Below are 26,945 nucleotides of genomic sequence, written 5' to 3' on the forward strand. Positions count from 1 at the left end.
CAATGCACATTATCGGAAGCCATTGTCTTTCAAATCGAAATTTCAAGGGTAGAAGGCAAAATAGAGTGTCTTGCCAAGATACGGCAAGCGGCGGAAGAAGCAAAAACAATACGCATTTGGCGACTTGAGCCGAATTAGGGTGTGGAGTATGTCTCACTAGAGACGATGTCTTGCCGACGGCGACTGACCGCATGATACACCGCATAAATGTGGAGGAAAAGCAATCTTTTCAGCCGCTAGGCGGATTTGCAGAAGAGCAGCAGCATGAACAGTCGGAAAATTGTGGAGCCAGAGGCCGCAGGCGGAACGCCTCCTCAGTGGGAGCGGTGATTTAATAGGTTCCACCACGGCGGAACAAGCACGAGATCCGAGCGGAACGCAGCGGAGTCCTCAGCAGCGACAGCGACATACTGTCCCAGTATATCCAAGTGAACATTTCTCCCACTTTGACTTTTTCTTCGAACATGATCTTTCTCGTGAGTATCGGGGGAGAAAGTCGTTATTTGAACCTCAAGGTAACTAAGGTCCGATAAGCTATTACTGAGCCATACGTCAACAAACTCTTGTCATGACGGATCCTCCCGAACTCTTACACCATGAATTTGTCGAATTTCAATTCTTCTTCCCCAAACAAGCTCTCGTGATACCCTTGCAAATTGTTGCCACGGTCTTTCTAATCGCCGTCAATCAACATCTTGGTACAAAACAACCACCTACCTCATACAAGCATAACCATGGACACAACATCATCCACTTTGACATCCTCCACCTCCACATCCACCACTCACCCCACACAAATATGCCACGCGCCCTACTCCCGCTACGACCCTGCCGCGTACCCCGCGCTCCCCGCCGAGATAATAGTCGTAATCACGCTCATGGTGATCGGGTTCTTCATTCTCAACATGGTATCTCGCGAACTACATCGCGAGGAGAAGATTGCTATTGCGGTTGGCGAAGGGTGGACCCGCTGATCAGTTCAGAGAAAGGTATAGGAAGGAATGTGTTAGGGTTAGACTGGTGCAGCCGATAGAGGGGAATAGGAGGGGTTGGTTCCGTTGATGGGGAAATTGGTTGGACGTAATAGCATTTGGCGATGTGCAGGACTTGCAGGAGTTGATTATCGAGATGGAGTTTGGGAGATTTGGCGATTTTTATTCTGGGTGAGGATGCCGAGCTTGAGCAATGTCAGCGTTTGCAGTTTGGCATGGGAAGGGGAGTTCCAAACCGAGGATAATGACGGATTGGCTGCAAATACAGGGAAACATCTTGCGAAGCTGCGAGCTGCTTTGGAACGAAATATATAGCACAATAATCATCGAGTCAGAAATGGACGAACAAAGGGTGCCAACAACATAGAAAATAGACATTTGCCTCTACAAAGCAGCGTCAAAACTCCAAACCCCTCGCTAGCCTCGTGCTTATAATTATATGTACAATATTAATCGGCAAGCTCTGTCTCATCAGCTGCTGCGCTGCCGTTCACAACGGTCACTGGTTCTGGAACACATAACCAGCTGCAGCCTCGACGCATAAGAGGGACCATACTTTCCAAGACGTCCCTCTCGTTCTCCATCTGTCTCAAAGGGCTTGCTGCACTCGCCATCCCATTACGGTCAAGCACCTTGGCAATCTCCCACCATTCGATCCATTCCGTTCTTGGAACGATGAAATTTCGGCCACACGTCGTACATTTGCTTCCTCCGGAATCCTTCTTGCTTACAGCAAAGGTCAAAAGGTCGATCAGGACTGGCGGACTATCCTCTGGGAGGTATGACGGAAGGAGTGGGAGCTGGGATGTGCGAGAACAGGCGTTCAAAGCTACTTCCAACAGAGACGGAGCACGAGACTTATAGTCGCCTCGAGACGTAGGGGCTTGGGGAGTATCATTAACATCTGCCACAGGTATACGGGCAGTGTCTTTGGAAAAGTCGGGACCCTTCAGCCGTGTCCCATTGATGTCGAGATATCTGACTTCTGTCCTAACTTGGTATGTCACACTCCATTGCGAATGCCAAGATCGTCGTCTCTGCACGGGTGAGACACCGCATACAGCCCCACGCCGAGGCCTTGTCCGCCCACGATTCCCAAGTCCTATCTTGTATTGGGATTCCTCCTCTTGTCTGTCATCCTCGGGATTCGGTGGAACTTCTGGCTGGTAGAAAGGATTCGGGTGTAGATTGAGACTGTTAAGACGGCTGGTATCGGAAAAGAGTTCAAGTATCTCGAATGGCAGACAACGAAGACTATTCTGTGACAGATTTAGCTCCTTTAAACTGGAAAGCTTCCCAATTCCAGGAGGAAGCTCTTCAAACTGATTCCCACGTAAGCTTAACACAATTAGATGGTCAAGCTTGAAAATCTCTCCAGGAAGTGATGTGAGATCATTCGATGCTAGAAAGACCTTCAATTTTGGCTCTAGCCGAGTGTAAACGCCTTCTATGACCGGCGGAACGCGTGCAAAGGTAGCGAGAGGTCGGATAGTGGCATTGGAAAGCCGCTTCAGCCCTCGAGAGCTAACTTCGTTAGATTGATCGAAATACTGGCCAAGTTACTTACGAAAAATCAATATTTTCGTTGCCCTCCTCCAAACACCCGTGAATTTGACTTTTCACAACTTCCTCTGTGGTTGCCACCCGATGCCCGGCTTGAGTTCTATGCGAATGACTCAGGGGCAACGGTAACGTAGAAGCATTCCTAGACTCGAGCTCCTCCAGCACTTCGTCTACATCTGTGCCATCACTGCCCATGAACACCCCACTGTCGAATTGTCTTTCAAAGGTCCTCCTCTTCTTCTCGGGAGCATCTTCAGAGTCCTGGCCCGCATCCGAAGCCGGTCTTTGGTGATACCATGGGCCTCTATACTTCTTCTTCCTCCGCTCTTGTGTATAATTGTCTGCAGATGGATCATCATCGCTCGAGAACAGGGCGGGATCGCTGGACACGGGAGGACTGCTGAGACGCGCGCGTTTTCGAGCGGCATTCTTGGTAAATGACTCAGTAGTAGGATCCGATCGAAGCTGAGGAAGTGGAAGATCGTCTGCCATGGTTTCAAAATATACCGAGTATTGCTGCCAGAATGGCGTCAATGGGAAGAGGTGTGAGATTTCTTGGGATACTTGAATGTAAACAGCGCGTCGATCGGCCGCTTGGCCTTGTTGGCACGTGCCTCGATATCTTTAACCCCGGGCAACCTTGAAAATACCTCTTCCATTTCAGAATCTTCCATTCAATCCTATTTCTACGAGGCGAAAGATATTTACTTCAACAATAAGAGGACAATAAAGTCTTCGTTCTGCCTTCTACCTTGGTATTCTTCGAAAGGTCCGAAGTTTCTTCTAGGAGAAGCCAGACCGGCATCGTGTTCTCGAGATTTGTTCTTCTTTGACACACGTCACCACGAATTATTACTGTGCTCTCGGGACCTTGTCCCTGTATGACCATACTCATGTTTGAACCTTCATGAAGCTTATGATAGTGCCCCCCTTCTGGTGCCCCCCTTCTGAGACTCTGGGGATTTTGCGTTTGCCACCTCGCTTGGAGAGTTATCTCCGATGTCAGCTAAAGCTCCTGGCCTGTAGACTGTTTCCTATATGTTCGCAATGCCTGTCATATTTCCAAGTCGAGGTTTAGCTCACTGTGGCTATTAGTATTTGCTTACGTATTACTCTGTCAGGCAAAGAGATGGCTCGGCAATGGCATGTACAGGGTTTCAAAGCTTCAATATCAGAATTGTCATGACGTAGTCACAGATTCCTACTGCAATGACATGCAATTTGTTGACAAAGCCGATTAGTTTTTCCATGTCATCAGTTAGTATAGCTCATCCTGCTGTTCACATATAATGTAGCTACTTTTCCCATCGCGCGCTGTGTTAGCTTTCGATCAAACTCCAAGAACTCAACCCTCTTACAATTATCACTATGGACAACGTCAAAATCACTCCGCCAGGTATCACAACCACTGTTGCCAATCAGGCACAGAAGGCCATGGGAGACCGTCCCACCTCTACAACTAACACCCCAAACATGCGTGAGGGAGAAAAGCAACTCACGCTTCAATGGTTCGGAAACAAAGGTAAGCCATGTGTCCTCTTCTTCAGATCATAGCCCACTAACATTTCCAGATGTCCGCGTTGTTGAAGCTCCTGTACCAGCTATCACTGAACCTACTGATGTCATCTGTAAAGTGACAGGGACAACAGTATGTGGCTCAGATCTCCATCTTTACCACAAGGAAATCCTTCAACTACAAGCTGGTGACATCCTTGGTCATGAATGGATGGGCATAGTAGACGAGGTGGGTTCCGACATCAAGAACGTCAAAAAGGGCGACCGAGTCGTTGCGTCTTTCCAGATTGCGTAGGTTGCAGTTCGAAAACCTCATTTTACTCACTAACTGGCATTCAGCTGTGGTACTTGCAGTTTTTGCAAAGAGGGTTTATCTTCGATGTGTGACACGACAAATTCATCTTCTGTTCAAGAGAAGCTCTACGGCAAACCATTCGCTGGTCTATTTGGATACTCTCACTTTGCGGGTGGGTTTGCTGGAGGCCAAGCCGAATGGGTTCGCTGTCCGTTTGGAGACACCAATCTCCTGAAAATCCCAGACAGTGTTCCAGACGAGAAAGCACTTTACCTCTCAGACATCATCCCCACTTCGTACCACGCCGTGCAGTGCGCTGAAGTCACCAAAGGCAAGAGTGTAGCAATCTGGGGCGCTGGTCCCATTGGCTTGTACTGCGCAAAATGGTCCAAGCTCGCAGGTGCTCGTCGAGTCATTGTCATCGATCGTGTTAAGGAGCGTCTGGATCTCGCGGAAAACAAGATTGGCTGCGATATCATCAACTTTGACGAGACGAAAGATGTCGTCGATGCGATCTACAAGCTCGAACCAGAGGGAGTAGATTGCGGTATCGACGCAGCGGCGTTCAGATACACCAAAGGACTTCTCCACGGCATTCAACACGCTATTGGACTTGAGACGGACAGCTGCGAAATTCCCAACGAAGCTCTACGTGCAGTTCGAAAATTTGGCACGATTTCACTCGTCGCTGATTATGCCGCCATGACCAACCAGTTCCTAATCGGTGCTTTGATGGAGAAGGGTATCACTTTGCGAGGTACTGGTCAAGCTCCTGTCCAGAAGTACTGGAAGGAGCTTTTGGGGAAGATTGAGAGCGGGGAGTTTGACCCTACTATCATCCTTTCGCATCGATTTAAGATTGATGAGTTCAGGGAGTTGTATGAGGCTTTTGACAAGAAAGAGATGGGTATCATGAAGACTTTCGTGCAAACGAAGTTTTCGGGACCACCGGCTCCTGGTACGCCAGCTCTGAGCAGCTTGAAAGATGGTGATGTCAAGCCATCTGCTGTAGTGTAGTCGATATCTGATGCAAGCTGGGATATTGATCATCAGTAGCAAGATATGCAATGAAGATACCATTTTTATGAGGCCTATAGCTCTCGTTCCTGCGCCGTGACGCCCATGCTATGCAATATGCTCGAATCTAATCCCAATCATCGTCGTCCTCATCCTCAACTTTCGCCTTCTGTGCTCCTCTAATGCCACCATGCTCCTTTCTTTCCTCGTCTCTCTCCTCAGCATCCCGTATCCTCTTGATGTCCCTCATATCATTGTCCTTCACTGCACCCACTTCCACCAGTAATTTATCAATCTCCGGCATGCCAATTCTGACACCGCTCATTGTCATCAGCGTCACAACTTGCTTGACAATATCTCCCTTATGATACACCAAGATCGTCGGACAATTCCTATCCGGATACCCCTCAATCGCCATATCCCCTCTAATTTCGCAAAACTTCACCTCCCCATATTCCCTCGCCGCCGTCCTCCACAACTCCGTCAAAACCCTACTCTCAATATTTGTCCCCAGCCCACTCGTCAAATTAACCAGAACCGGCCCATTTTGACTCGCATCCGTTACCTCTTTCGAGTAGTCCGGTTTCGAAATCGGATACACGGTGCCATGAACCGCTTTCTTTGTGAGTGACGCAAGTTCTTGCACTCGCTGCTGCCGGTACGCTTCTAGGAAGTTTTCGTCTTCTAAATCTTCGAGTTCGTCAAGCTCGTCTAGGTCTTTGCCTTCGAGGCGGTTTTCGTGGGCCAGGCGGCGGCCTTCGAGGATTGCTTCTTCGATTAATGGGGTTGGAGAGGGAGGTTTCTCGGGGATGACGCCGTGTTTGCGCAGGATGTCATTCCTGGAGATTCATTAGCTAGAGTAGTGAGGCAGAAAGAGGGAAATGTACCATTCAGTATCTGCATTTGGGTCGTCTATTGGTACTGCAATTCTTTCCTCTTTAGGTGCTGCCATGGTTGATGAGATATTGTTGTTGTCGCACGCTTGTTGCCCCTCCTAAATACCCCTCCAAAATGTGGTGGCCTGGAGATGGGCTGAGCAAGCAAGTGAGGCTTCCGTGTCAGGTGTTATGCGTACATCAAAGTGAATTTCAGGTATGTACGCTCGATCATTACCACCGAGAATCGTGAAATAACATTTATTACATGTAACATACGTTCATGAATTTTCCCATGGAACTTTCTTGATGCATTGAGGGTTCGAGCTCGAACCAATGAAATCATTGTATTGCCATTTACAGCCTCAGGCCGCCACTCGCTAGTGCATCACCTAAGCGAATTTTCGCACACTGGTCTCGAAAATTGATGAAGTCAAATCCCCTCTTTTCCCTTCTACCAAAATCATCGACAATCGACTGACCTCCGCTCTCTACGTCTTCAACACCATCGCAATCGACGAAAGACCCGTCAGTCTACAGACATCTATCACCGATTCGATCATAAACCGTCAAAATGGTAAGGAAATCCCCTCTCGAAATTCCCCATTACGACTTGTGCGGTGAAGGCAAATTGGCACACGACCTACATTTCTCGGGCTCGAAGTTGTAGATATCGATATGGAACTCGGTCGATGGAGTCCTTGGGATGATACGCAGATGATTGAGATTGTAGATGGACTGCAGGATGGATATTGAAGTACAACTACTAACGTGGTTCTGCCTGTTTAGGTTCTCGCCGTTGATCTCCTTAACCCAACTCCTGCCGCTGAGGCTCGCAAGCACAAGCTTAAGGTACGATTTCACCTTCAAATACAAAGCTTTATACACAAGAATAATGATGGAACTGATTTTGCCACCAGAACCTTGTCCCAGCTCCACGATCCTTCTTCATGGATGTCAAGTGCCCCGGCTGCTTCACCATCACCACCGTCTTCTCGCACGCACAAACCGTCGTCATCTGCGCCGGCTGCTCAACCGTCCTGTGCCAACCGACAGGTGGAAAGGCTCGTTTGACTGAGGGCTGCTCGTTCCGAAGAAAGTAGACATGTCTTCCTCGTCTCCTTTCCTTGGCTCGTTCTGGTTATGCATTCACGTCATCCATCATGAGAGTCTTAGACGGCTTGGCTCTCACTTCTCCTGCGCATATTTGACGGATAGAAGATGGACATCGACCAAAAATCCTTGAGCAGCAAAATAAGGGCGTTTGGGAACTTCCGGATATCTTGCATCAAATTCCGAACTTCTTTCTTTTTCTTTTTCCGAGGTGGTAGCGGTGGATGTTTGTCTCGATATGCGAATAAGACTTGCATGGGGAGGAGCAGAAATGGCTGATCACTTGAGTATTTAGAGAGCTATCCTGATAGATGGTTCATCTGATGCGAGGATGTGGTTTGCTTATTGAGGAATGCTACATACCCAGCGGGTGATTATTGGGCTTTGTGCATACGAAAATAAGATCTCCACAAACTGCTGTCTGGTCTTTATGATGTGCCATTGTGACTTAATCTGGGAACCTATTTGTATATCTACGACACTTTACTGTCGAAGAATTGCTGAGACATGTCTTCTTGCTCCTTACTTTACTACTCACATGTCTCAATATCCAACAGGTTTGAAAGTGAACACGAGACAGATTTCAGATAACACAAGATTCAAAATGTACTAAAGTAAAATCTGATCCTCTCGTGAATTCAATGCCATTGCGCTTCAAAATTCGTGTGCAGCAACCAATAAATCCACCCACAAAAAAACGTAAGGCTATTGAACACGAAACCCCCGCGTTCTCTTTTTTTGACGACGCGCTTAGGAACAAGATCCCAACCTGCCCTGCTTTCACTCCGAATCCCACCCCACCAACTCCTCCTTGACTGGCAACATCACCTGCGGCACAATCTCTCGAGCGTGAGGATTCCACCTCATCAGTCGCTTCATCAATCGCTGCTGAGCGTCAATTGAGCATCACAATCCCAAGCTCGTCGCAAACCCGCTCCACGCGCCCCCTGAAATTACGACACAACCTCGTATCACCAACTGCGAACTCACACCTACAAAAGCAATTCACCACCAAGTGAAGGAAAGAGAGAAAGAAGGAAAGAAGGAAAAAATGACACACCAAGCAAAGCGCCCCTACACGGGCTCCCAACCCTCGATCACCTCCTACTTCTCCGCATCCTCATCCCCAAACATCTCCTCACCATCACCCTACGACGGCCGCTCCCCACCCCTCCCGCCAAACGTGCAGTCCAACCTCCTGAGCGTCGGTATGCGCGTCCGCAAATCCGTACCAGAAGGCTACAAGACCGGCAGCAGCTACTCCGCCTTCCAGCTTTTCTCTGACGCCAGCGCTCCCACAGCGGTTGAGAAGCCAAAGACGAGACCACGGGCTGGGGCCAGGGAACTTACGCCGTTCTGTGGGATCTTGAAGGTTGGAGGCATGGCGCAGCAGCAGTGGGGGATCTATAACTCGGGGTCGGTGGCCGTTGAGGATGAGGAGATGCCGTTTTTGAGTAGTCAGGGGAGTACGATTAGTGATGTTAGTGTCGATGCTTCGCGGAATGGGGGCCAGAAGAGACGGTTCTTTGAGGATGAGGAGGGGGAGGTTGAGAATGGGATTGGAGGAAGTGTGTTGGGTGAGAGAGTGCTGGCTGTTCCGAGGCGGAAGAAGTGGAATGGGAAGGTTCCTGATGGAGTTAAGATTGTAGGACAGGAGAATGCTGGGTTTGGTCAAGATATGGATTTTGAGGACGCTGACTTCTTGGACTATGGCCTGGTGGGAGAGGTTGAGATGAGTGGTTAGTGGTTTGGTCTGTAATAATATGGCCTTGGAGATTACATGGTCTGCTTTGTGCATTACGGAACGGATATGGATGAATGGTTATGATGGTGGCTTGGTTTGTTATGGCGTTTTATGGAGCATGGGGAGTCTGTACCTGTACTTCGAAGCAAGAACGCTAGGCGCTGTAACATAGCGAGATATCAATGCAATAATTGATGTAAAGTGCCGTTCGTTGGCATGGGTCCTGGTTCTTGAAGTGTCTAAAGGAGGACGCAACACGGGACTCTTCTGCTACTATCACAAACAGCAAGGATATCTTCTGTTATGCATCTAGCTTGCATACTCTTCAATCCTTCAAGGCAAAATATGCCAAGTGGCTGGCGAGCTTTATATGGTTTGTTATAACATCCAGCTAACATACCATATCCTCACTTTCAGTTCAACTTGTTAGACCGTGATCAATGTTAGTAGCATTTTGTTTCCTGTTCTCTAGCCACGCCATGAGTGTTAAAAACAAGGGTTTCTTTGGATGTCTTATGGTGTTACGAGTTGAGTGGTGGAGTAAGAGTCTGATCAACAGATCTCATGGCATTTCGAGGCAATGGGACAGATCTCTGAGCATCACTTTCTGGCACTACGGACACAGAGTACCTCTTATCCTCATATTAGACTGCTATTCATGATCAGCTTCAGCAGTGCACTAACTCCCTTCCAATTGACCCTCTTTGTGCTCTCCATTCAGAGTCACAAAGGAGGTTGATTCAGAGACTACGACTCCCTCATCACAAAACCGCCTTGTTCTCTGTGAGATACAGAGGTACACTGTGACTACAGCACACTTTCAGTGCCTGCAACGCTATTTCATGTCCTCTTTGCTCTGTTTAAAGGAATTTTATACCTAATCCTTCACCGGTGAGCCTTTCTTCCCGTCCTCCAGCCGTAAACACCAGTAAATCTTCTCGGTTTCCGCCTATTCCATCCCATCATCTCAACTGGCGGTATTCAAGGCCTCTAACGACAGTATCTTCTCTCTATACCCTCAGTAATCCTTCGTCAAGCCAGAAGACTCAAACCCGCCATCCTCCTCCTCTCCCTATAAATCCACCCTCCCCAAGACTTTCCCTCTCTTCTCCTCTAATCTTTCCAAAATTCGAGTTCCTCACAGCCTTCCCACCTCACTTAACCTTCAAATCACCACGCATCGCAAATTTTCGCGCTCAAAATGCCTTCCACGATCACCCAGACTGGTGTTGAGACTTTTGATGTTCCTCCCCCAAAAATAAGCGAGCATCCGAGAGACACGAGTGGGTGCACCCTATTTCCTGTCGCTTCGAAATTTTTTGACACCGAAAATTGGGGGTTGGGATAATTAACGTCGTGCAGGCTATGGGAATTAATTCGAGTCCAAACTTGATGTTGGTTGTTGAATTGGGTTGTGGGGAGATTTTTGTAAGTTGGTGTTTTGAGAATGAGCTGAGCCCCATTCTCGATGCAAGGCTACATTTGACGAGCGCACATGCCATTAGGTGGTCCAAGCGCAAACTTCAACCTCTTTACCACGAAGAACTCTACTGACTCTATTTCAACAGTTGTTCATGGGAATATATTATTTTGACACTCTTTTATGTGCCAGAGAGTACGGATATAGTTTTACGACACCGCTCTTTACTATCTGGACGGGTTCTGGTTCTGATTAGCAGGGATCTTATTTTGATTGGTTCTCCTCGATGGAAGTCTTTGTGACGGCACGTACGAGAAAGCACAATGAAGGCGTCGTAGACTGCTCTATTCGAAGATACTAAGCTAAGGAAAGGAGAAGAGAGTCTCCCGGAGGGAGACGAAGGCTATTTATACATGATACGGGCACTGGTGGACCTATTCCACGTGCGTAGCATGTGACGAGTGGTTCAACTCGTCACAGTCTTCAACCTCGCTGGAAGTCTTCAGCTCTCGCCGAAAGTCTTCCATCCACGCTCGAAGTCTTCCAACCTCGGACACTGTTCCAATCACGTTGCTGGCTCTCAGCCCCTCCGCCATTATCACAAAGTATGACGAATGGGCAGCTGTCATCGTTATCAGAGCCTGGACTCCAATAGCTGTGCGATCGTACTGAGGGCCGGTGCACTTTCAGTCGTTAGTAGCGGTACGGGTTATTATGGTGGGACATGAATTGGGGAGATGATTTGTTTGGGATGAAAGATGATGCTTGGTATAATGTCTCTGTATGCAGTTTATTCCACTATTTTCACCGCCAATCAACGAGTGAGACCCACGCCAAAACGATGTCACTATAGTGTCTCGTCTCCGTTCCACAATCGAAAGCAGTATTGTTTCCTGCTTCTTCTCTATGTTTTCGATGTGGTAAGTGTTGAAAGGTTCTCCTGCCTCGACGTTTAGGAAAACTTGGACTCTGCCACTACCTTCTTCGCCTCATCGGGAACCGGGAGCATGGCTCGCAGTGTATATACGCGGGGGCATGTTTAAGCTTCCTGGGGCAAACGACGTCCCTGTCTCAATGACGTGCCACTCACAAACCATCCCGAAATACTCTTCCACTTGCCAGGTTGCCAGCGAGCTACTTTATCCTTCTTCTGTGCACCTACTAACACTCTTCGAAGTCTTTCAATATCAGCAGGATCCTGACTCCACCAATATGCGTTTTCCTTCACGATATCGGCAAGTGATCTCTTGCCCGCTGCAAATATGTTCACCTTGACTTTCGGATCAGCACCACCATCAAGCAAGATTCCTATAATCACCGGCCACTGTGTCTTGATGCTCTGATGGTCATTCGCACTCGCTTTGCTCAGTATGTAGCACCAAGTAGTTTCACCACGTGCCGTCTGGAAGTTGGGATCAACTTTGTGCTCAAGTAGAAGCTTCACCATTCGGACGTCTTGACTGATATCCTCCTCACTCTACCATAGCGGAAAGTTGAAGGGAGGAGAATCCCCGTTCTGCGCGTTGGGAAATCCTGATTTGGGCGATTCCAATCCCGGGTGTTCTCTTGTAATCTATTGCTCGAGATACGATCTAGGCCTTGATCAATCCATGGCGAGATATCAATGCGCTTCACGCCGATCATGTACCCAGCACACATGTGCAGATCAGCATCGAACGGATCTGATAGCCAGGACTGCAGCAACTTTCCAGTCTTATCTTGAGCCAAGAAGTCTTTGACAGTCCTGTGAAGGTATTGAACCGTTGCCTCGTAGCCTTGAGTTTTAAAATCGGGAGCTTCTAGAAGGCCTTTAGATCGGCTATTTATACGTCTTCTCATATTCTCAGCTCGGAACATCTTCTCAGCTAGTATCTCAGCGAGCATCTCATTGCGATCGAGTTGGAGGGTTTCTTCGAGCTCCGAGGCTTGCATCTTAGCACACATAGCGACGTCGATTCCATCCTCGGCGTATGAAAATGTAAGTAGGGACAATGGCTCTGATGCTGTCCGTACGAGCTGAAAGTACCGCGAAGCTTGTTGCAGATACCTGGCGTCTATGCAGCCCAGTATCTTCTTGAAAAGTTCTTCGAGGCCCGAGGGGAGATATACGAGCCTTTCTTGCAGGTCAGCAAGACTGTCTCCGTCTCTCATTCCTTCGAGTAATGACTGAACGACAAGATGGACCCAAAGAAACACACCTTGTGCTTTTTGTGTGATTTGTAGGACCAAGTCATCAGCTTCTTTTCGCTTCAACTTTTGGAGCTGCAGAAAGACTTCGCTTTTAGACAGATTGTCCAGCACGAATATTTTAATATCTGGTGCAGTCAAGTGTTCTAGTCGAAGAGAGGGACTACCTTTGAAGGCGTCCTCGAATGCGAGCCAGGGACGGCTGGCCACGCACATTTTGACATTCTTCTGGGCAGAGAGACTGAGTAGGAAGCCAGCAAGCTTCATTGCATCGCCTTCAAACTCGTCCACCCCATCGACGAAGAGTAACAATCTTTTGGAGCAGTCCGATACCAGAGTCTCCAGTGCTTGATTCAGCTCAGAAAGAACCCAAGGACGAAAGTCATTTCCAAACAACTGGTTGTATCTCCACCTGTCCGGAAACAGCATTGGAACCAGTTCTAAGCGTTTGCTGATGGCTTGGTATAGAAGAGTTTGAATCAATCCTCTTTCAGACATCTGCATTGCCGATCCCGAGTTCCAGAAGAAGAATCCAGCCACTATCAAGTCGAGGTCTCCGCTCCAGGATCGCAAGTGCTCGCGGGTGCGAGGATCGGCATGTAAGTACTTCATCAATGTTGATTTTCCGGAACCTGGCTTTCCAGTAATCCAGTAGAGGTCATCGTCACTTTGCAGCCAATGAAGATAATTATCCCAGGTGTGTTTCGTTTGATCCCGAGCTTCAGCGACATTCTCCGGCTTCACTATCTCGTCAGCTGAGTTTAAATCTGCAGCAGGCCCATCCTCATCAAATATCCAGTGGAACGTCTTGCTATAGGCTGATGGTATACGCTCGAGGCGTTCTTTGATGTCGTTGTAACGTAAGCTCTCAAGTATTTTGAGCTTCATGATCTCTTCCCTTTGCTGCCCGGCAGTTGCAGACAGCTGACTGGAAAGTTGCCCTGCATCTAGCTGATTCTTTGACTGCCAGTCATTCAGCAAGAGCTTTCCCAATACTTCTGATTGCCACTGTTCTATTGATTTCATAGAGCTGTGAAGTTGATCGACGGAAGTTTTCTGAGTCGCTTCTAGGGTGGAATTTTGGGCAACTAGATGTGTTTGGAGAGCAACAATGTTCTCACGGAGGGACATCAAGAGTGTCGTATCGATCTGATTCCGATATCGATCTAGTCGTGTTGACAGTGCTTTAATTTGATCTTCTTTCCAGACACTTTTGAGCGCCTGCCGGAAGGAATTCCATCTTGTGTGCGGTCCTTGCGACTTCAGGCTCTGTATGACTTCTAGGAGTTCTTCCATCACATCTCCACATCCCTTACAAAGTTCCTGGAGTATTTTCTCTGCAGTTGACGACGAGGCTCCAGTTGCGAGGGCTCTCAATAGACCGTGATTCAGCTCATGAAGAGTGGAACTGATTGCTTCCAATTCCAGGTTCTCTACTAGCCCGCTATCTGTTGACTTCGAAATTGCGCGGCTCTTAGATATCAGGTCGCTGGCAAAAGAAACGAATTGCACAATGTTTGATGCGAGCCCGAGGGCGGCAAGTGCTTCAGCCATGTTCCTGAGAAGCCCAATGGCTGTTTCCTGTTGATCAAAGCAACTGGGGCCGATGGGAAGGGACGGATACCCGATAGTAATCCATTGAGAAAGAGTTGATTGACATGTCGAAGCTATGAGGTGATCAGAAGGAAGTGAAGAGGTTCTGACCCACACAGCCCAGTTTCACAGCCTTACGAGAGTGCCAACGCCGCAGCCTCACAGGAGTGTCAGCCAGCGCAACTGCATCTCCACGCTTCGCTAAACCTGCCAGTCATCGTTTTAGAAATTAATATTAGAGTTTGCTTGTTTATTTCCATGATACTTATATCAGAGACACGGATGCGTTCGTGACGGGTATATTCTGACGAGGCAAATAAAAGGAGGTCATCGGGCATTGTTGAAATGGATTTGTTGTGAATATGTGTAATATTATATTCTGGGTCGCGCATCTATAAACCGCTTCGTGTCTCTTCGCTGTAGCCTCACGTTCTCTAAAATAAAGAATCTAGCATCCTAGCTCCAAGTCTATTTCCAACATTAAAAGGGTTGGAACGCAGCTACTACCATTTCTGATAGCAAGAATAAAATGGACTACAAAACATTAGCCGTGATACACAAATCAAGAAAAGGAAGACACTCACTCATTCTCCCCTCTCCACCCAACACACTTCCAACAATCAAACAAATGCGTCGGATCATACCTCCCCTTAACCTCCACCAACCTCTCATAATTGCTCCCAAAGAAAGTTTCCTCCCACTCCGGCTCCCCATAATGCGCCTCATTAAAATACGCACCTCCACTCGGCGTCAACTCCTTCAACGGCTCCAGCATCTCCAAGAATCCCTCTGTCGTAGCCTCGAGATCCGTTGGTGAGAGCGGCTCCTCCCATTCTCCGACGTGGATGACGTGCCATAAAGCCTCTCGCCAGGCGGGGAGTGCAGATGTTTTGTGGTCAAGGTCTGGTGTACTGATGGGTGTTTCGAAAACGATTTGTGCAGCGGTACGGTTCAGGTATGTACGAGCTGTTTCGATACCAGTGATCACGCCGTCGACGAGGGAATCTACGCTCTCGGGCGCAGTAAAGAGCTGTCGAGGCATGAGGCGGGATGCGAGGAGGGAGAAAATACCTGCCGGTTCGGTGGCCTTGGCGTCCGCGATGCTATATGACAGGTAGTCGACGTAGGTTGCGTAGGTGGTGTAGTTGTTTTGCGCGATATTGACGTTCGGTAGGTCGCTGACGAACTGAGCGAAGGCTGCAGTTGCGTTCTTCAGTTTGGAGCCGTCGTCGTTGTAGGGTAAGACGATATCCATTGATACTCCGTTGGGGAAGTAATCGCCTTGTCCTGTTATAAGCTCGGCAGACCACTCGATCTGGTGATTGGCATGGGCCGTTAGGACTGTGCGAAGAGCTTCTTGTTGGGAAACGTTGGTACCGGTGAAGGATGCCACAAAGTTGTAAGTGTGAATGGGCACCGATGGATAGACCTGAACTCGGAACTTGGTGAGAACGGCAAAGGTGCCTCCACCTCCACCTCGCATTGCCCAAAAAAGGTCTGGATCATTGCATTCGTTGATAATGCGCACCTGGCCATCCGCAGTAACGACCTCGAATTCGACTGCATTGTCCACCATCAAGCCGTACGTGGTGGTAAAATCGCCAACTCCACCTCCCTGACCGAACCCGCCCGCGATACCGACGGATTCTTCATATCCACCAGTGACGTCCATCCCATGCGAACCGAAGAAACGATATGCATCACCAGCGATGACTCCAGCTCCCATCTCGCCAACATTTTGTCCATTTGCTGAAGGGCAATTTGATGCAGTGAAGTTCTGATAGAAGTCCAAATTCTTCAAATTGTGTGTCCAAATGGCTAGGGAGTTGGGAACTGATGAGCGCCCAAAGAAGTCATGGCCTGTGTTCTTGACACTGACACGAATATTGTGCGACTGTGCAAATTTCAGAGCTGTTGAAATATGCGATGCATTTCGGACATCAACGTAGTATGTTGCAAGTCGTCCGAGAGAGCATGTGGGATACAGCGTATCTGCTGGATCGGATGTCAATAGGGAACAGCCGGATGACCCGCAAGCTTCCCAATTTGGCCAATACGTCTGTCCATAATAGGCTCCTCGAGAGATTCCATCAGTGTAGTTGCTTTCCACACTTGCACAAGCTGTTGGGTCGTAGTCTGGTGAATTCGGATAGCAAGGTGCACCCATTGGAATTGTTTGGTACAAATGGCCATCGAGTGTATGGTTCAATTGTTGCCATTGCTGCCAAGATGGCCAGCAGCTTTGCCCAGGTCGACAATTGTACCCGGGATCATTGAAGGTAGGTGCTGCTGGGGCCAAGGCGAAGAGGGAAAATAGAAGGGTTACTTTAAAGAGAAGCATTTTGTTCCGAGTTGGGAACGTGCAATGATGAATGAGGAGATCTTAGAGAGGCTATTATGCCTATTTGTATCGTCTTGCGATCGAGCTTGAGCTCTGCGACTTGCCAGAGCCATACTCATGCTGGCTCTCGTTGAGCTTGAGCGAGACATCTCGCTCGTTCTCACAGCAATGACGCACTTGCGTAGGCTGACGAGCACTGCCACATCATTTTGTACGATTATTAGAAGAAAGGAGCAGTGAAAGAAATATGTAATTGGAGTAGAACTTTTCCGGCAAGGCAAGAAGTGAACTTGCGCTGGTCAAATTCAGGAGGTCGCTGAGTAGTTCAATGTTAAGTAAGCAATCCTTTGCGCGATGCTAGCCAAATTCGATCTAGCTCTATCTCAAATTCAATCTCCAGATGATATCCGCTATGCCTCATTTAGCCAGGTACATCAACCTTGCTTTGTCTTCATCAATCACCAACACCATCCTGAGAGACATACACGTGCATCCTCAGGCAAACTAGGACAACTCACCATACAATACAATGGTGTTGAGTGGTTTCCCTCATCGTGCTCTACAATGCGACTGAGCACTGCTCTTCGCCGAGCACGTCGTCTGGGAATTATATCCGTCTGGTCTTCTTTTGCCTCAATTCCTGGCCAATTTCTAGCCTCGAGCAGTTCTACGAAACATATCAAACTTGATGACGAGGAACGACAGCTAGACCAAGACCAGCAAAAGCCTCGATCGTCTCTCGCTCACATGATCAAGATGGTCCTCCTCAGCCTTCTGGTCCTGATCCTCGTCCTTCTTTTGCTTGTCTATATCATCTATAAACCTCCCACTTGGCTTGTCACTTTCATGTCATGGAAAAACCCAGATGTCCTATTCCATGTCCCCTTACCACCCTCGAATCACGTGGTAGCCCTCACAATCGACGATGCTCCATCCTCTGAAACGGGAAAGATCCTCGATATCCTCAAGACATACAATGCCAAAGCCACCTTCTTCATCATCGGAAGTCAAGTAGGCCCCTATCCCGAAATCCTCGAACGAATCCACAACGAAGGTCACGAGATGGGCAACCACGCCTGGAAAGACGAACCAAGCATCAACCTACCGACTTCCGAACTCCAGCAACAACTCCTGGACGTCGAGAAAATGCTTATTCCCAACTCCAACGGCTTAAAGTATTTCCGACCAGGCTCAGGGTATTTCAACAAGAAGATGACGGACATGGTGAAAGGAATGGGATACAAGACTGTGTTGGGTGATATATTTCCGTTTGATCCTGTGGTGCCGAATGCGAGGATTAATGCGAAGCATGTGTTGAGTATGTTGAAGAGTGGTGGTGTTATTATTTTGCATGACAGGAGGAGTTATTCGCCTGAGCAGTTGGAGATTGCGTTGAAGGGAATGCAAGCCAGGGGTTGGAGAGCGGAGTCTTTGGGTGGGTTGTTGAAGATTGCTGAGGATGCGAAGATGGAGAAGAAGGCCAAGTGAGGAGCTCTAATACCCTAGAATGCTATCCAAACGTTCCTGTTGCTGGCTCTATTTCTGCTCTACTTGCCTTGATGTTTCTGTTTGTTGCTGTCACAGAGAAGAGAGTAATGTTCCTCAATGCCCGGACCCAGTGATCCAGAATATCAGCCCCAGAAGATGTAACCCATTGTGGGACATCTGGTACATTTATCCGCTTTGTTAAACATGAGACAATGTTTGTACCCGCAAACCAGAAAACTGGCCCCAAAAGATTCGATGGCAAAGCCGGACATTTATAGTACTACCTGCAGATGCCCGTCATTCCAAGCATTTTCAAACAAGAGACAAATGTCCTTTCTTGAGATCCAACATACAGCCCCCAAAGGCCTAAACCGTTCAGGGTGTTTGTCCCTATCCATTACACTATCTTTGGTTGGAGAATGAAGGTATATTGGGCGTTATGGGTGGATTCTGGTGGAGAGGTAGCAGTGTTGGACCGAATGAAATGACGGGGGAAAGATGTGGTGTGAGGACAAGTTGAGATATTTCAGTGACATTGATGTCGGAAATGGTGACACGATTGTGGATCGCGAAATATAAGGACACGGGACAGGGCATCGATCTGAGTATAAATGCTGAGTGGCAAAGAATTAATAGAAGATCTGTCCACTTGCTCCAACCGCTACGTCAACAATAGCAATGCATCTGCTCCTCCCAATGAACAATCAGCAAATGCCAGACGGGACACGCAACAACCCTAGATATAACACCCCAACTCCCAGTCATCAATATACACAAGAAAGCAACCAAATATCCTCAACCTCAAGCCCTCTGCCCCACCCTCCTATACCTCTCCCTCTCCTCCTCCCACAACCTCAACCCCTTCCCCGTCCCTAACGGATCGCCCCTGAATTCCGCCGCCATCGGCGAGCTCTTCGCCTTGCCCACCCCTCCCAGCGGATTAACCCTAAATCCCTCCTTTCTGGGCGACGTTTCGGGTGTTAAATCCTGATTACTAGCCTTCAAATACTCCGGCTCCTCGACACTTTTCAAAGTCTCCAAATCCATACTCCCTCCCTGCACCCCACTCCCCCACCTCACATGTCCCTTATTCTTTCTCCTCTCCCTCCTCTCCATCCCCTCTTCTAACCCCCGCAATTTGCCTTCTTGTTCTTGTTCGTGGATTAAGGCTAGCAGTCTTCGGCGGCGGTATTGTTTCCGCATGTACCAGCCCAGGAGACATAACGAGACGATAGTAACGACCAGGACGAAGGCGTCGATTATTATGGCGACGCGGTAGGATACGGGAAGGCCGTTTGTGGCGAAGTTCCAGTATGAGGGAGGGGAGTTGGGAGGTGGTGGTGGTGGGGGTGAGTCGGGCATTTCCATGCGTGTGGTGAGAGAGGGTGAGGAGCTGAAGGGGGTTGTTAGATTTTGCTATACAGGAGAAAATAGTGGAGTTGGTTTGAAGACATACGAAGAATCGGGAGTAGGTATCGAAGCACCTATCGAAAACAGCGCGCTGAGCGCTAACACAGTATTGAACGGCATCGCCCTTGATTGAGGCATAATTATTGCACGTTGCTTCGAAACGGAAAAAGAAAATCAGGAAAATTAGTGACCTGACAACAACTCGAGAAAGTAAACACAGCACCAAGAAATCAAGAGAATGTAAGTAGCAGCAACGTTGGAATCTTTAAGAAAACAAACGACGTTGAATGAAGCATAAACTTTCTCGAAGCACCCATGACAGGAAACGGGAGGACCCCTAAGTCCGGTGCTCCGGTAACGCTCTTGAGCGAAAGAGGGATGCGACGGTTCGGAACGTACGGAAATGGAAAGAGGGTTCGCATTCATGCGTGTGCCATTGGTGCAGAGGGGAGAGTGGGGAGAAACGTTTGATGAGCTTATTTTACTTTGGGGAATTTAAGTCAGGGGTAAATGAACGCGAGATCACCTGATGGTGGGATTTTATGCAAAATAGGAGGAGCTTGGGCGCGAGGATGGCTCGTGTGAGGCGTTGTGCAGATGTTTGAAAAGTGGAGTGCATTTGTGCATATGTCTCGCGGGTCCCGCCGGACTTTCTTCGTTTCCGTTGACGAGGTGCCTAGTGTATTGTACAGTTTCTCCATCGGTGGAGATATTCCTCCGTCCGTTGAACGCCGTTCCAGTTCCTCTCCGTAAATGTACACTTTTTTTTACAAGTCGTCCTCCCCAATTGGCTTCTGTTCTTTCCAAATCCTTCCACCTTTCGTTCTCTTTTCTCTCTTTACAAACTTGGCCTGATGTGGAGATTCTTTGATACCTTCGAATCCAGATCTACCAATGATCATATCGTAATGGTTTTTCTTCATCTTCTTTCCTCCTTTGCCCATCTTCCCGTCTCTGATGCCCTTGATCTTTGTCCCACCGGCGTCTTCTCCAAGTCTACCAAGTCGTGGTGATCGGGTTGTTCTGGTCTTTGCACCTAACGCCCAGAGGTCGCCCCATTTCGACTTCCTAGCATCACGGTAAGCTGTGCGACTGAAGCTTCGTGGCACAATCCACCGTTCAAGTTTGGCCGAAGGGGTACACAGGTCGAGTGTGATATGGCCTCGGCTTTTGAGCGACGGAAGAATTATCCGAGGAAGAGATAGAGTGTCGAACTTAACATTGCTAGACTCCGAACCTTCTTCAGACTCGGGTAGATCTCGATCTTCGTAGCCTTCAAATGCCTGTAGAGTAGCCTCTTCGCCTTGGAGCAAAGCATTGTCACCTTTCCGAGCGTCAACCCCGCGACGAACAGCAATGTAACTGTATTTGACATCCTCATGATTGCGAATCTTGGCACCAAGGATCTTTTGTAGGTAAGAAGGGCGTATAAGTCGCTGTGGAAAGTGACAGAAGTCTTTCCTGCCAGTGCTAAGTCCAGGTATGGGATACATAGGGCAATTCTTGTGATTGGTACAAGGCGCAATGATCATCCCTACTTCTTTCTTTGTGAAGCGCGCACGTTCAGATTCCGGTGATTGAATCTCATTTTCGAAATTGGTCTCGCCTGGAGAAGATATGTGGGATTCAAGTAGAAGGGCCCTAGCACCAGCAATGGCTTCGAACCCACGAGGCAACCCTTTTTCGATGAGAATCAGGACACCACCATTGGGATCCAGTAAGGACCATAGATTTTGGACCATATTCTTCCGTCGGAAGTCTTCCTTTAGAGGAAATAGGGTATGTGGTGCAATGATTATGTCGTAAGCCTTGCGACCTTGAGGTGCGGCACCATCCAAGTGGGCTTCGGAGTTTGAAGCATGTATATAATCCGGGAGACGAGGAAGAAAGGTGGTGTTATCAAGGAATCGTGATACTCTGTGTCGTAAGGCATTCGAACCTGTAAGAACGGTGCTTTTCCCATGGGGAGCTTGGTCTCCTTCCACAATGCCTTCATCCTTTAGCACATCCCACTCAGCTTGCAGAACCTCACGCCACGCAATGACTCCAGCACCGCCAGCACCTGCATCTAGTACTCTCGGTCCTTGGCCTCCTTCTCTCAATATGAGATCACGGATCCACTGACTTCCAAGACGCTTTCTGACTTCTACTAACGTACTCATGGCTGCAGCGTACGTGCCAGGCATTACGGCAGCCAAGTATGCGTCTGCTTCGATCTCTGCCATCTTATGTTGGGAAGCATCTAAACCGATATGCTTCTGTGGGAGGTTTCGTTTCGACATGGGCGTAGCAGAAGAATATGGCAAGCCCTTTCCACCGAAAGCTCGCTCCGACGCATCCGTTAGATGCTTCAAGTTTGTCCGAGCAAGCAACTCTGATATTGGTTTCAGCATTTGTTCGCGTGGCAACGATAGTGTAATCGGAGATGTTCTCATCCGCGCGGTCATGGTGTGTGGATGTGTTCGAATCGAGTCGGAGCTAACCCAGGTTTCCTCCCCTTCATCTTCCTCTTCTTCCTCGACCTCCTCTTCCTCTTCGTATTCCTCGTCAATTTCTTCCTCTTCCTCTTCTTCTATAGGCTTCGACATTGCCTCAGCCATGTCTTTCTGCAATCGTGCGATTGCATCAATCTCCCTCTGGTTCTTGCCTCCATGGACATGAATGGATTGACCTGAGTCCGTTTTGATTTCTGTGGAAGCTTCCTGGTTCTCTGCAACAGCTTCTGGCAGAATGCGATCGTTAGAGGTATCGGTCAACGTCTCGGTTTCCATATCGTAAGCGCTTCCATAGACATGAGCAGAATCGTGTAAATCTGTTGTGATTTCTGTATAATCGTCCTCGCTTTCTTCCAGAGCTTCCGCCCGCGATTCCGCCAAAGATTCCTTGCTGAGGATGCCAGTCAGCGTCTCGACTTCCATTTCCGAAACATCTGTCTCGAATTGTGCTTCCAAGCCATCTTCTTCCATCTGCCTTTCAGGTTTCATACCAGGTTCATCCATTAAAAGTTCGGCTTCCTCTACAGCAACGGAGAATCCTAATTCCGGGTCATAATCGACCTCCTCATACAACCCCTCCGCATTCCCTCGTAGCAAGACATTTCTTGCTCTACCCGACTCAAGCTCGACTTCAACATCTGGCAGATACTCCAGATCTTCGGGTTTGGTTTCTCGGAGTGGAGGTCCATACAATCGTTCGTACAAAACATATTCCTCCGTCGACAGATAGTCTTTAGGTAGCGTTTCTCCAAAAGTCTGTCTTGCTTCCCGTACCACCGTTTCGATATCCGTTGAAGATGCTACAGATTCCTTTGGCAGATCAGACTTTGGCTCTTCTGCTCGTCTTGAGGTTGTGGACAAGCTCCGAAGGGATACATTGTGGCGAGGCTGAGGATTTCGAGCTCGAATAATTGGTCGTGTGCTATACAGTACTCGTGCAGGAGGGCCAGCGACATTCGTGAATCCATGTTCGAACAATGTTAGAAGCTGTAGACGACATGACTGGCACGCACGAGGGATTCTTCGTGCTGTCAGCATATTTCGTTGCTGATAGAAGTTCGTTTCAGTTTGGATTTATTTTTGAGGGTCAACATCAACACCTCAGGCATCAAACACTAAAAGCCAATGAAAATGACCACAAAGGTCAGATGAAAATCTTCACAACTTTTATGTCAAATTTCTATTACTTTACTACTCAAAGAAGTCTTTGGAGGATTGACATCGCTCTGTCTTGTATCTTCTTGATTGTTCAGTAGACTGGTCAAGCCCAATTGTCCCTGGCTCTCTATCCAATGCATCATCTCCAAAACCTCGACTCGTCTCATGCCATCTCATATGTCACGCTCTCCTTCGAAGCACGAACTATGACCTCAGCTATCTCGTCTGGTACTATGAGCCATGGAAAATGACACGTCTGGACCCTGACCACGGTCATGTTCGGAGTCCCAGCAATGAGTGTTTCTTGTGCAGCGGGAGGAAGAGCTTGATCAAGCTCACAGAAAATGTATGTCTTTGGGATCTTCAAATCATTGGCACAGAAGTCTACCGTGACTCCGGTAGTCGCAGAAGAAATTGGTACGAGTGTCGACATAATCTCATCAACTTCGGCTTCGGGCACGCCATTATACAATGCTTCTCGAGCCCCATCATTCAAGACAAGCCAATCACCCTATTGATAGTCAGCCTCTTCGATTATTGCTAAAATCGAGGTTTCATGCTCACGTCGAATTTCACCCAATCTGCCCCTTCGGCTGTAAGGATTTTTAATCCTCGAGCAGGAAGGACAATGGCCGCAATGAAGACGATAGCGCGAATTCCTCCCTTCTTGCCCTGAGCTGCTCTCTCGTCGACAGTGTTGCCTTCACAGCTCACCACAGATGGTACGCCTCCATAGCTGTGTCCGACAATTACCACTTCTCTGCCTTGATCGAGGTGGGGCCTGAGCAACTCGTGGATTAGAGCAACGTCATCCAGATGTGTCGCACCTGCATTCTCTTTCGTCTTGCTCATTGTGACCAGCGCTGGACAGAGGACCTCATAGCCCTGCCTTTCGAGCTCAACCTGGAGCTTCTTGAAGCTATTCGGTCGATGCCACGCTCCATGAACAAGAACAATCAAGGGAAGCTTTGCGAGAGTCATGATGCCAATTGAATAGCGTCTTGCTTCTTTTGCATGTCTTCAGATCTCCAAGCGTCTTGGGAAAGATTCTCACGTTATGTACCACTTTGTTGGATTTTTCCCCAAATAATATCTACTTACGAGTTAGAACAAATTGGAGCCCGCCTTCCAAATAGTGGTTGAGATTACGATGTTGGCATCGTGGTTGGTTTCATATACGAACCGTCTCTCAATTTCCTATGCTCGCTCGAGTCCGTTTGGCCCTTGGTTACGAAGAGCACTGAGTCTCGGACTTTTCAACCCTAACTGTCCATATTGCGGCAGCGCACTTGCTACTTATGTTACATGAAACCCCTCGTCCGGAGCACAGTCATGTTCCGAGAGCACCAGTCGGTAGTGGGCGTCAGACTCCAGCGGCACGGCACTTATTTTCTCACCTGTCTAGAGGGAGGCATATCTTCTAAAGGGCAACCCTAAAGAGATTCTCTTTGCAATGCGGATATTTCGGGAAGAATGGCGTAGAATACAGACTCCGAGGATTTTCTCCCATTCCAAAGCCCAACTACATGCATAATCAGAGGACGGCCCCTCAACTCGCAGTGGAGTTCAACCTCCGCCAAACGGCTACCATAAGGTTTAGATTCGACTGGACTGTGACCGGAGGTCTTAGCCGTGCTGATTCTGTCACTGATTCACGCACAGTGATTTTGCGACAGCAAAAGGGGGATGGTTTTATACTTAGCTTTTATTCACAAACAACTGTTTTGGGAAAGCAACTCGACCATGACAACCTCAAGTCAATTATGAATACTCCACAAGCTATCCACCCCCGAAGCCCCACCTCTCAGAATGCTCCAAGAACGCTGAGCAGCACTTCTTTCATTCTTCACCAAGAAACTTCAGCTGCATTTCTTCCTCCTGCGCAGTCATCCCACACTCGATTCCTTCCTTCACACATCTGGGACACGGCAGCGAATCACTACAGGCCAACTTCAACTGCCTGCACCTCTTACACTTCTCATCCTTCGGGACTTTCTTGGGTGGCTCAGCCCCTGGAGGATAGCATTTGTATTTCCACTTAGCACAACGTCCGCATTTTGGCTTCACACCGTCACAGTGACTTCGAGCTTTCACACAAGCAGTGCACTTCGTGTTTGGATCTTGATTGCGTCCTCGAAACGGCTGCTTCTTCTTGGGCTTCGGACTTGTCAACGGAAGACATTTCCATCCTCTTTTCTTGCAATTTTGGCAATCGTCCTCACCTTCCTCAAACGTGCATTGTTTCTGGAGTCCAGCGCAACGTTGACACTTTTCCCACAGTTGGGAGCCTGAAAACTCGGTGATAATAGGAGCACCGATAGTTTGCTCAACATGCTTTGGAGTCTTTTGTGGGATGCATTTCGAGTTCCCAAGCGTGCAATGCCCACACGATGGTTTGCCTTGATCACAATTACGTCGAAATCTGAAGCACGCCTGACATTTTTTGGAGGCATCGACTTCTGGTTGCTTGCCTTTGGAGCTTCCGCCGTCTAGGCCGTTTTGTTCGTTACGACAGTCAATGAGCTTAAATTGACCTAATCCGATTGTTGGTGCTGTCGATCCTAGGGTTGATCCCAGCAGAAATGGTACGGTATGGCCACGGAATTCTCTCGAGCTCTCCTCGCCCACATCACTTATCGCTCGAGGAGCAGCTAGATTGTGATCATGCGTTCCATTGGAAGGAGGCCCATCGTCTCCCGTCATGGCTTCTCCTTTTGGTCGACTTACTAGTCCTGTCCACCTTGCTTGACCTGCGGGTTCTCCACTTTGATGGACATTTCTTGCAACTGTATGGAGATATTGAACTTCTTCGTCCGCACCTGTATTTCTCGAGGGGCCTTCGCCAGCATCATCTCTCGCCGCGGCCAGGCGTCTATTCGACGTCTTTTTTGGTGTCTGAGTTGGTCGTGTTGTTCCATCTTCTTGTGGCCTGTTCGATTTTCGCTGATTATCTTGCCTCAAGTTTTCCCCAAGCAATCTGCCATGCTCCACAGGCCGTGGAGCTGTTGCGTGATTTTCATGCACTCGAGTTGGACAATTTTCCACTGGATCATGTCTGTCACTTCGACTGCCTACCGTGCTCGAAGTGTTTGTTCTGGCATGGGATGATCCATTGTCTGATTTACTTCTTTTACGTGCATGCCCAGCATCATCCTCATCGCTCTGGCTTTCCTCATCATTTGAAGGATTGTATCGACTCCCTTCGCTTTCTAAACCCTCTGCTGACGCAGCGCTGTCCTTTTGCAAACTGCTAGACGAGTTGAGTACCCTTGTTGAATCGTGGATGCGGCGACTCCGCGGTCTTTGCTTAGATGCTCCACGGACACTTGCTGTCTCCGTATTATCAGGGCCACTAAACTCACTCTCGCTGTCGACTTGGATGTTGTTACATGTTTCGATGGATGCTACAATCTTTGCTTGTCTGTATCGGGCAGGTCGAGTTGATACTGCAGGCTTCAGTGTTGCTTTGCGTGTGCGTTTCTTTGGCGTTTGCTCACTACTGGGATATTGGAGAGCATTCCTTTGACCAGCCATGGCTTGGAGTATTTATGAGTTATCCTAAAGAATGTTGTCAGCGTAGGAAAGTGGCAAGAAGATATATGTCAAAGCTTCATGGTGGGGATTAACTTCCTCGTGGACGCTTATGATGAATCATGAGGTGTGATTCATCCGCTGAATTTTGAACATTCACTTTAGTCGGGTTGGAAAATCAGGACCGGATCTATTGTCTATGAAATTG

General features: G+C 48.4%; 13 protein-coding genes across 13 annotated transcripts; 5 read left to right on the forward strand and 8 right to left on the reverse strand.

The window, feature by feature from the left end:
- Positions 1–450: 450 nt before the first annotated feature.
- On the forward strand, positions 451–1,093 carry LY89DRAFT_147116 (uncharacterized protein). The gene has a single exon (XM_018205363.1). It carries the CDS (start codon positions 569–571, stop codon positions 1,031–1,033), a length of 465 nt encoding a protein of 154 aa, XP_018068130.1. The 5' UTR covers positions 451–568; the 3' UTR covers positions 1,034–1,093.
- Positions 1,094–1,441: 348 nt separating this feature from the next.
- LY89DRAFT_590708 (uncharacterized protein) lies at positions 1,442–3,047 on the reverse strand (the record flags this gene model as incomplete). The annotated part of the gene is made up of 2 exons (XM_018209606.1): positions 1,442–2,516; positions 2,560–3,047. The coding sequence occupies 2 exons, from the start codon at positions 3,045–3,047 to the stop codon at positions 1,442–1,444; spliced, it is 1,563 nt and encodes a 520-aa protein (XP_018068131.1).
- An 876-nt stretch (positions 3,048–3,923) lies between these two features.
- LY89DRAFT_708927 (putative zinc-type alcohol dehydrogenase-like protein) lies at positions 3,924–5,382 on the forward strand (the record flags this gene model as incomplete). Its single annotated transcript, XM_018217717.1, has 3 exons — positions 3,924–4,077; positions 4,127–4,361; positions 4,410–5,382. 3 exons carry the CDS (start codon positions 3,924–3,926, stop codon positions 5,380–5,382), a joined length of 1,362 nt encoding a protein of 453 aa, XP_018068132.1.
- A 133-nt stretch (positions 5,383–5,515) lies between these two features.
- Positions 5,516–6,334, reverse strand: LY89DRAFT_540309 (putative Phosducin-like protein 2; the record flags this gene model as incomplete). Its single annotated transcript, XM_018208158.1, has 2 exons — positions 5,516–6,221; positions 6,270–6,334. Coding segments are annotated over 2 exons (771 nt in total), but the record flags the coding sequence as incomplete, so codon positions are not given.
- A 601-nt stretch (positions 6,335–6,935) lies between these two features.
- Positions 6,936–7,360, forward strand: LY89DRAFT_736778 (putative 40S ribosomal protein S27; the record flags this gene model as incomplete). The annotated part of the gene is made up of 3 exons (XM_018220169.1): positions 6,936–6,986; positions 7,047–7,109; positions 7,178–7,360. 3 exons carry the CDS (start codon positions 6,936–6,938, stop codon positions 7,358–7,360), a joined length of 297 nt encoding a protein of 98 aa, XP_018068134.1.
- Positions 7,361–8,124: 764 nt separating this feature from the next.
- Positions 8,125–9,334, forward strand: LY89DRAFT_687143 (uncharacterized protein). Its single transcript, XM_018215435.1, has one exon. It carries the CDS (start codon positions 8,422–8,424, stop codon positions 9,112–9,114), a length of 693 nt encoding a protein of 230 aa, XP_018068135.1. The 5' UTR covers positions 8,125–8,421; the 3' UTR covers positions 9,115–9,334.
- A 1,348-nt stretch (positions 9,335–10,682) lies between these two features.
- LY89DRAFT_784647 (uncharacterized protein) lies at positions 10,683–14,370 on the reverse strand. The gene is made up of 3 exons (XM_018222807.1): positions 12,011–14,370; positions 11,625–11,936; positions 10,683–11,217 (listed from the first exon to the last, which is right to left on the reverse strand). The coding sequence occupies exons 1-3, from the start codon at positions 14,273–14,275 to the stop codon at positions 10,969–10,971; spliced, it is 2,826 nt and encodes a 941-aa protein (XP_018068136.1). The 5' UTR covers positions 14,276–14,370; the 3' UTR covers positions 10,683–10,968.
- A 334-nt stretch (positions 14,371–14,704) lies between these two features.
- LY89DRAFT_650788 (FAD binding domain-containing protein) lies at positions 14,705–16,655 on the reverse strand (the record flags this gene model as incomplete). The annotated part of the gene is made up of 2 exons (XM_018212124.1): positions 14,705–14,848; positions 14,899–16,655. 2 exons carry the CDS (start codon positions 16,653–16,655, stop codon positions 14,818–14,820), a joined length of 1,788 nt encoding a protein of 595 aa, XP_018068137.1. The 3' UTR covers positions 14,705–14,817.
- Positions 16,656–17,411: 756 nt separating this feature from the next.
- On the forward strand, positions 17,412–18,143 carry LY89DRAFT_590571 (glycoside hydrolase/deacetylase; the record flags this gene model as incomplete). The annotated part of the gene is made up of 1 exon (XM_018209601.1): positions 17,412–18,143. The coding sequence occupies one exon, from the start codon at positions 17,412–17,414 to the stop codon at positions 18,141–18,143; it is 732 nt and encodes a 243-aa protein (XP_018068138.1).
- Positions 18,144–18,733: 590 nt separating this feature from the next.
- LY89DRAFT_721002 (uncharacterized protein) lies at positions 18,734–20,059 on the reverse strand. The gene is made up of 2 exons (XM_018218608.1): positions 19,600–20,059; positions 18,734–19,536 (listed from the first exon to the last, which is right to left on the reverse strand). Exons 1-2 carry the CDS (start codon positions 19,689–19,691, stop codon positions 18,945–18,947), a joined length of 684 nt encoding a protein of 227 aa, XP_018068139.1. The 5' UTR covers positions 19,692–20,059; the 3' UTR covers positions 18,734–18,944.
- Positions 20,060–20,301: 242 nt separating this feature from the next.
- On the reverse strand, positions 20,302–23,091 carry LY89DRAFT_687148 (uncharacterized protein). Its single transcript, XM_018215436.1, has one exon. It carries the CDS (start codon positions 23,084–23,086, stop codon positions 20,321–20,323), a length of 2,766 nt encoding a protein of 921 aa, XP_018068140.1. The 5' UTR covers positions 23,087–23,091; the 3' UTR covers positions 20,302–20,320.
- Positions 23,092–23,224: 133 nt separating this feature from the next.
- LY89DRAFT_650796 (alpha/beta-hydrolase) lies at positions 23,225–24,187 on the reverse strand (the record flags this gene model as incomplete). The annotated part of the gene is made up of 2 exons (XM_018212125.1): positions 23,225–23,717; positions 23,783–24,187. 2 exons carry the CDS (start codon positions 24,185–24,187, stop codon positions 23,370–23,372), a joined length of 753 nt encoding a protein of 250 aa, XP_018068141.1. The 3' UTR covers positions 23,225–23,369.
- A 429-nt stretch (positions 24,188–24,616) lies between these two features.
- Positions 24,617–26,849, reverse strand: LY89DRAFT_147227 (uncharacterized protein). Its single transcript, XM_018205364.1, has one exon. It carries the CDS (start codon positions 26,738–26,740, stop codon positions 25,046–25,048), a length of 1,695 nt encoding a protein of 564 aa, XP_018068142.1. The 5' UTR covers positions 26,741–26,849; the 3' UTR covers positions 24,617–25,045.
- Between the last annotated feature and the right edge of the window lie 96 nt (positions 26,850–26,945).

This window comes from Mollisia scopiformis, assembly GCF_001500285.1.
Source record: "Mollisia scopiformis unplaced genomic scaffold LY89scaffold_18, whole genome shotgun sequence".
Lineage (NCBI taxonomy): Eukaryota > Fungi > Ascomycota > Leotiomycetes > Helotiales > Mollisiaceae > Mollisia > Mollisia scopiformis.

What these genes read in the sequence shown, in the direction of transcription:
- LY89DRAFT_147116 (XM_018205363.1), top strand. Translation starts at nt 569, where the DNA reads ATGACGGATCCTCCCGAACTCTTACACCATGAATTTGTCGAATTTCAA.
- LY89DRAFT_784647 (XM_018222807.1), bottom strand. Translation starts at nt 14,275, where the DNA reads ATGGCTGAAGCACTTGCCGCCCTCGGGCTCGCATCAAACATTGTGCAA. An exon ending in CAACTTTCCGCTATGGTAGA is followed by an intron (nt 11,937 to 12,010) that starts GTGAGGAGGATA and finishes CCCAACTTCCAG; the next exon opens with ACGGCACGTGGTGAAACTAC. An exon ending in AGAGTATTTCGGGATGGTTT is followed by an intron (nt 11,218 to 11,624) that starts GTGAGTGGCACG and finishes AACGACTGAAAG; the next exon opens with TGCACCGGCCCTCAGTACGA.
- LY89DRAFT_147227 (XM_018205364.1), bottom strand. Translation starts at nt 26,740, where the DNA reads ATGGCTGGTCAAAGGAATGCTCTCCAATATCCCAGTAGTGAGCAAACG.
- LY89DRAFT_687148 (XM_018215436.1), bottom strand. Translation starts at nt 23,086, where the DNA reads ATGCTGACAGCACGAAGAATCCCTCGTGCGTGCCAGTCATGTCGTCTA.
- LY89DRAFT_687143 (XM_018215435.1), top strand. Translation starts at nt 8,422, where the DNA reads ATGACACACCAAGCAAAGCGCCCCTACACGGGCTCCCAACCCTCGATC.
- LY89DRAFT_721002 (XM_018218608.1), bottom strand. Translation starts at nt 19,691, where the DNA reads ATGCCTCAATCAAGGGCGATGCCGTTCAATACTGTGTTAGCGCTCAGC. An exon ending in ATACCTACTCCCGATTCTTC is followed by an intron (nt 19,537 to 19,599) that starts GTATGTCTTCAA and finishes AACCCCCTTCAG; the next exon opens with CTCCTCACCCTCTCTCACCA.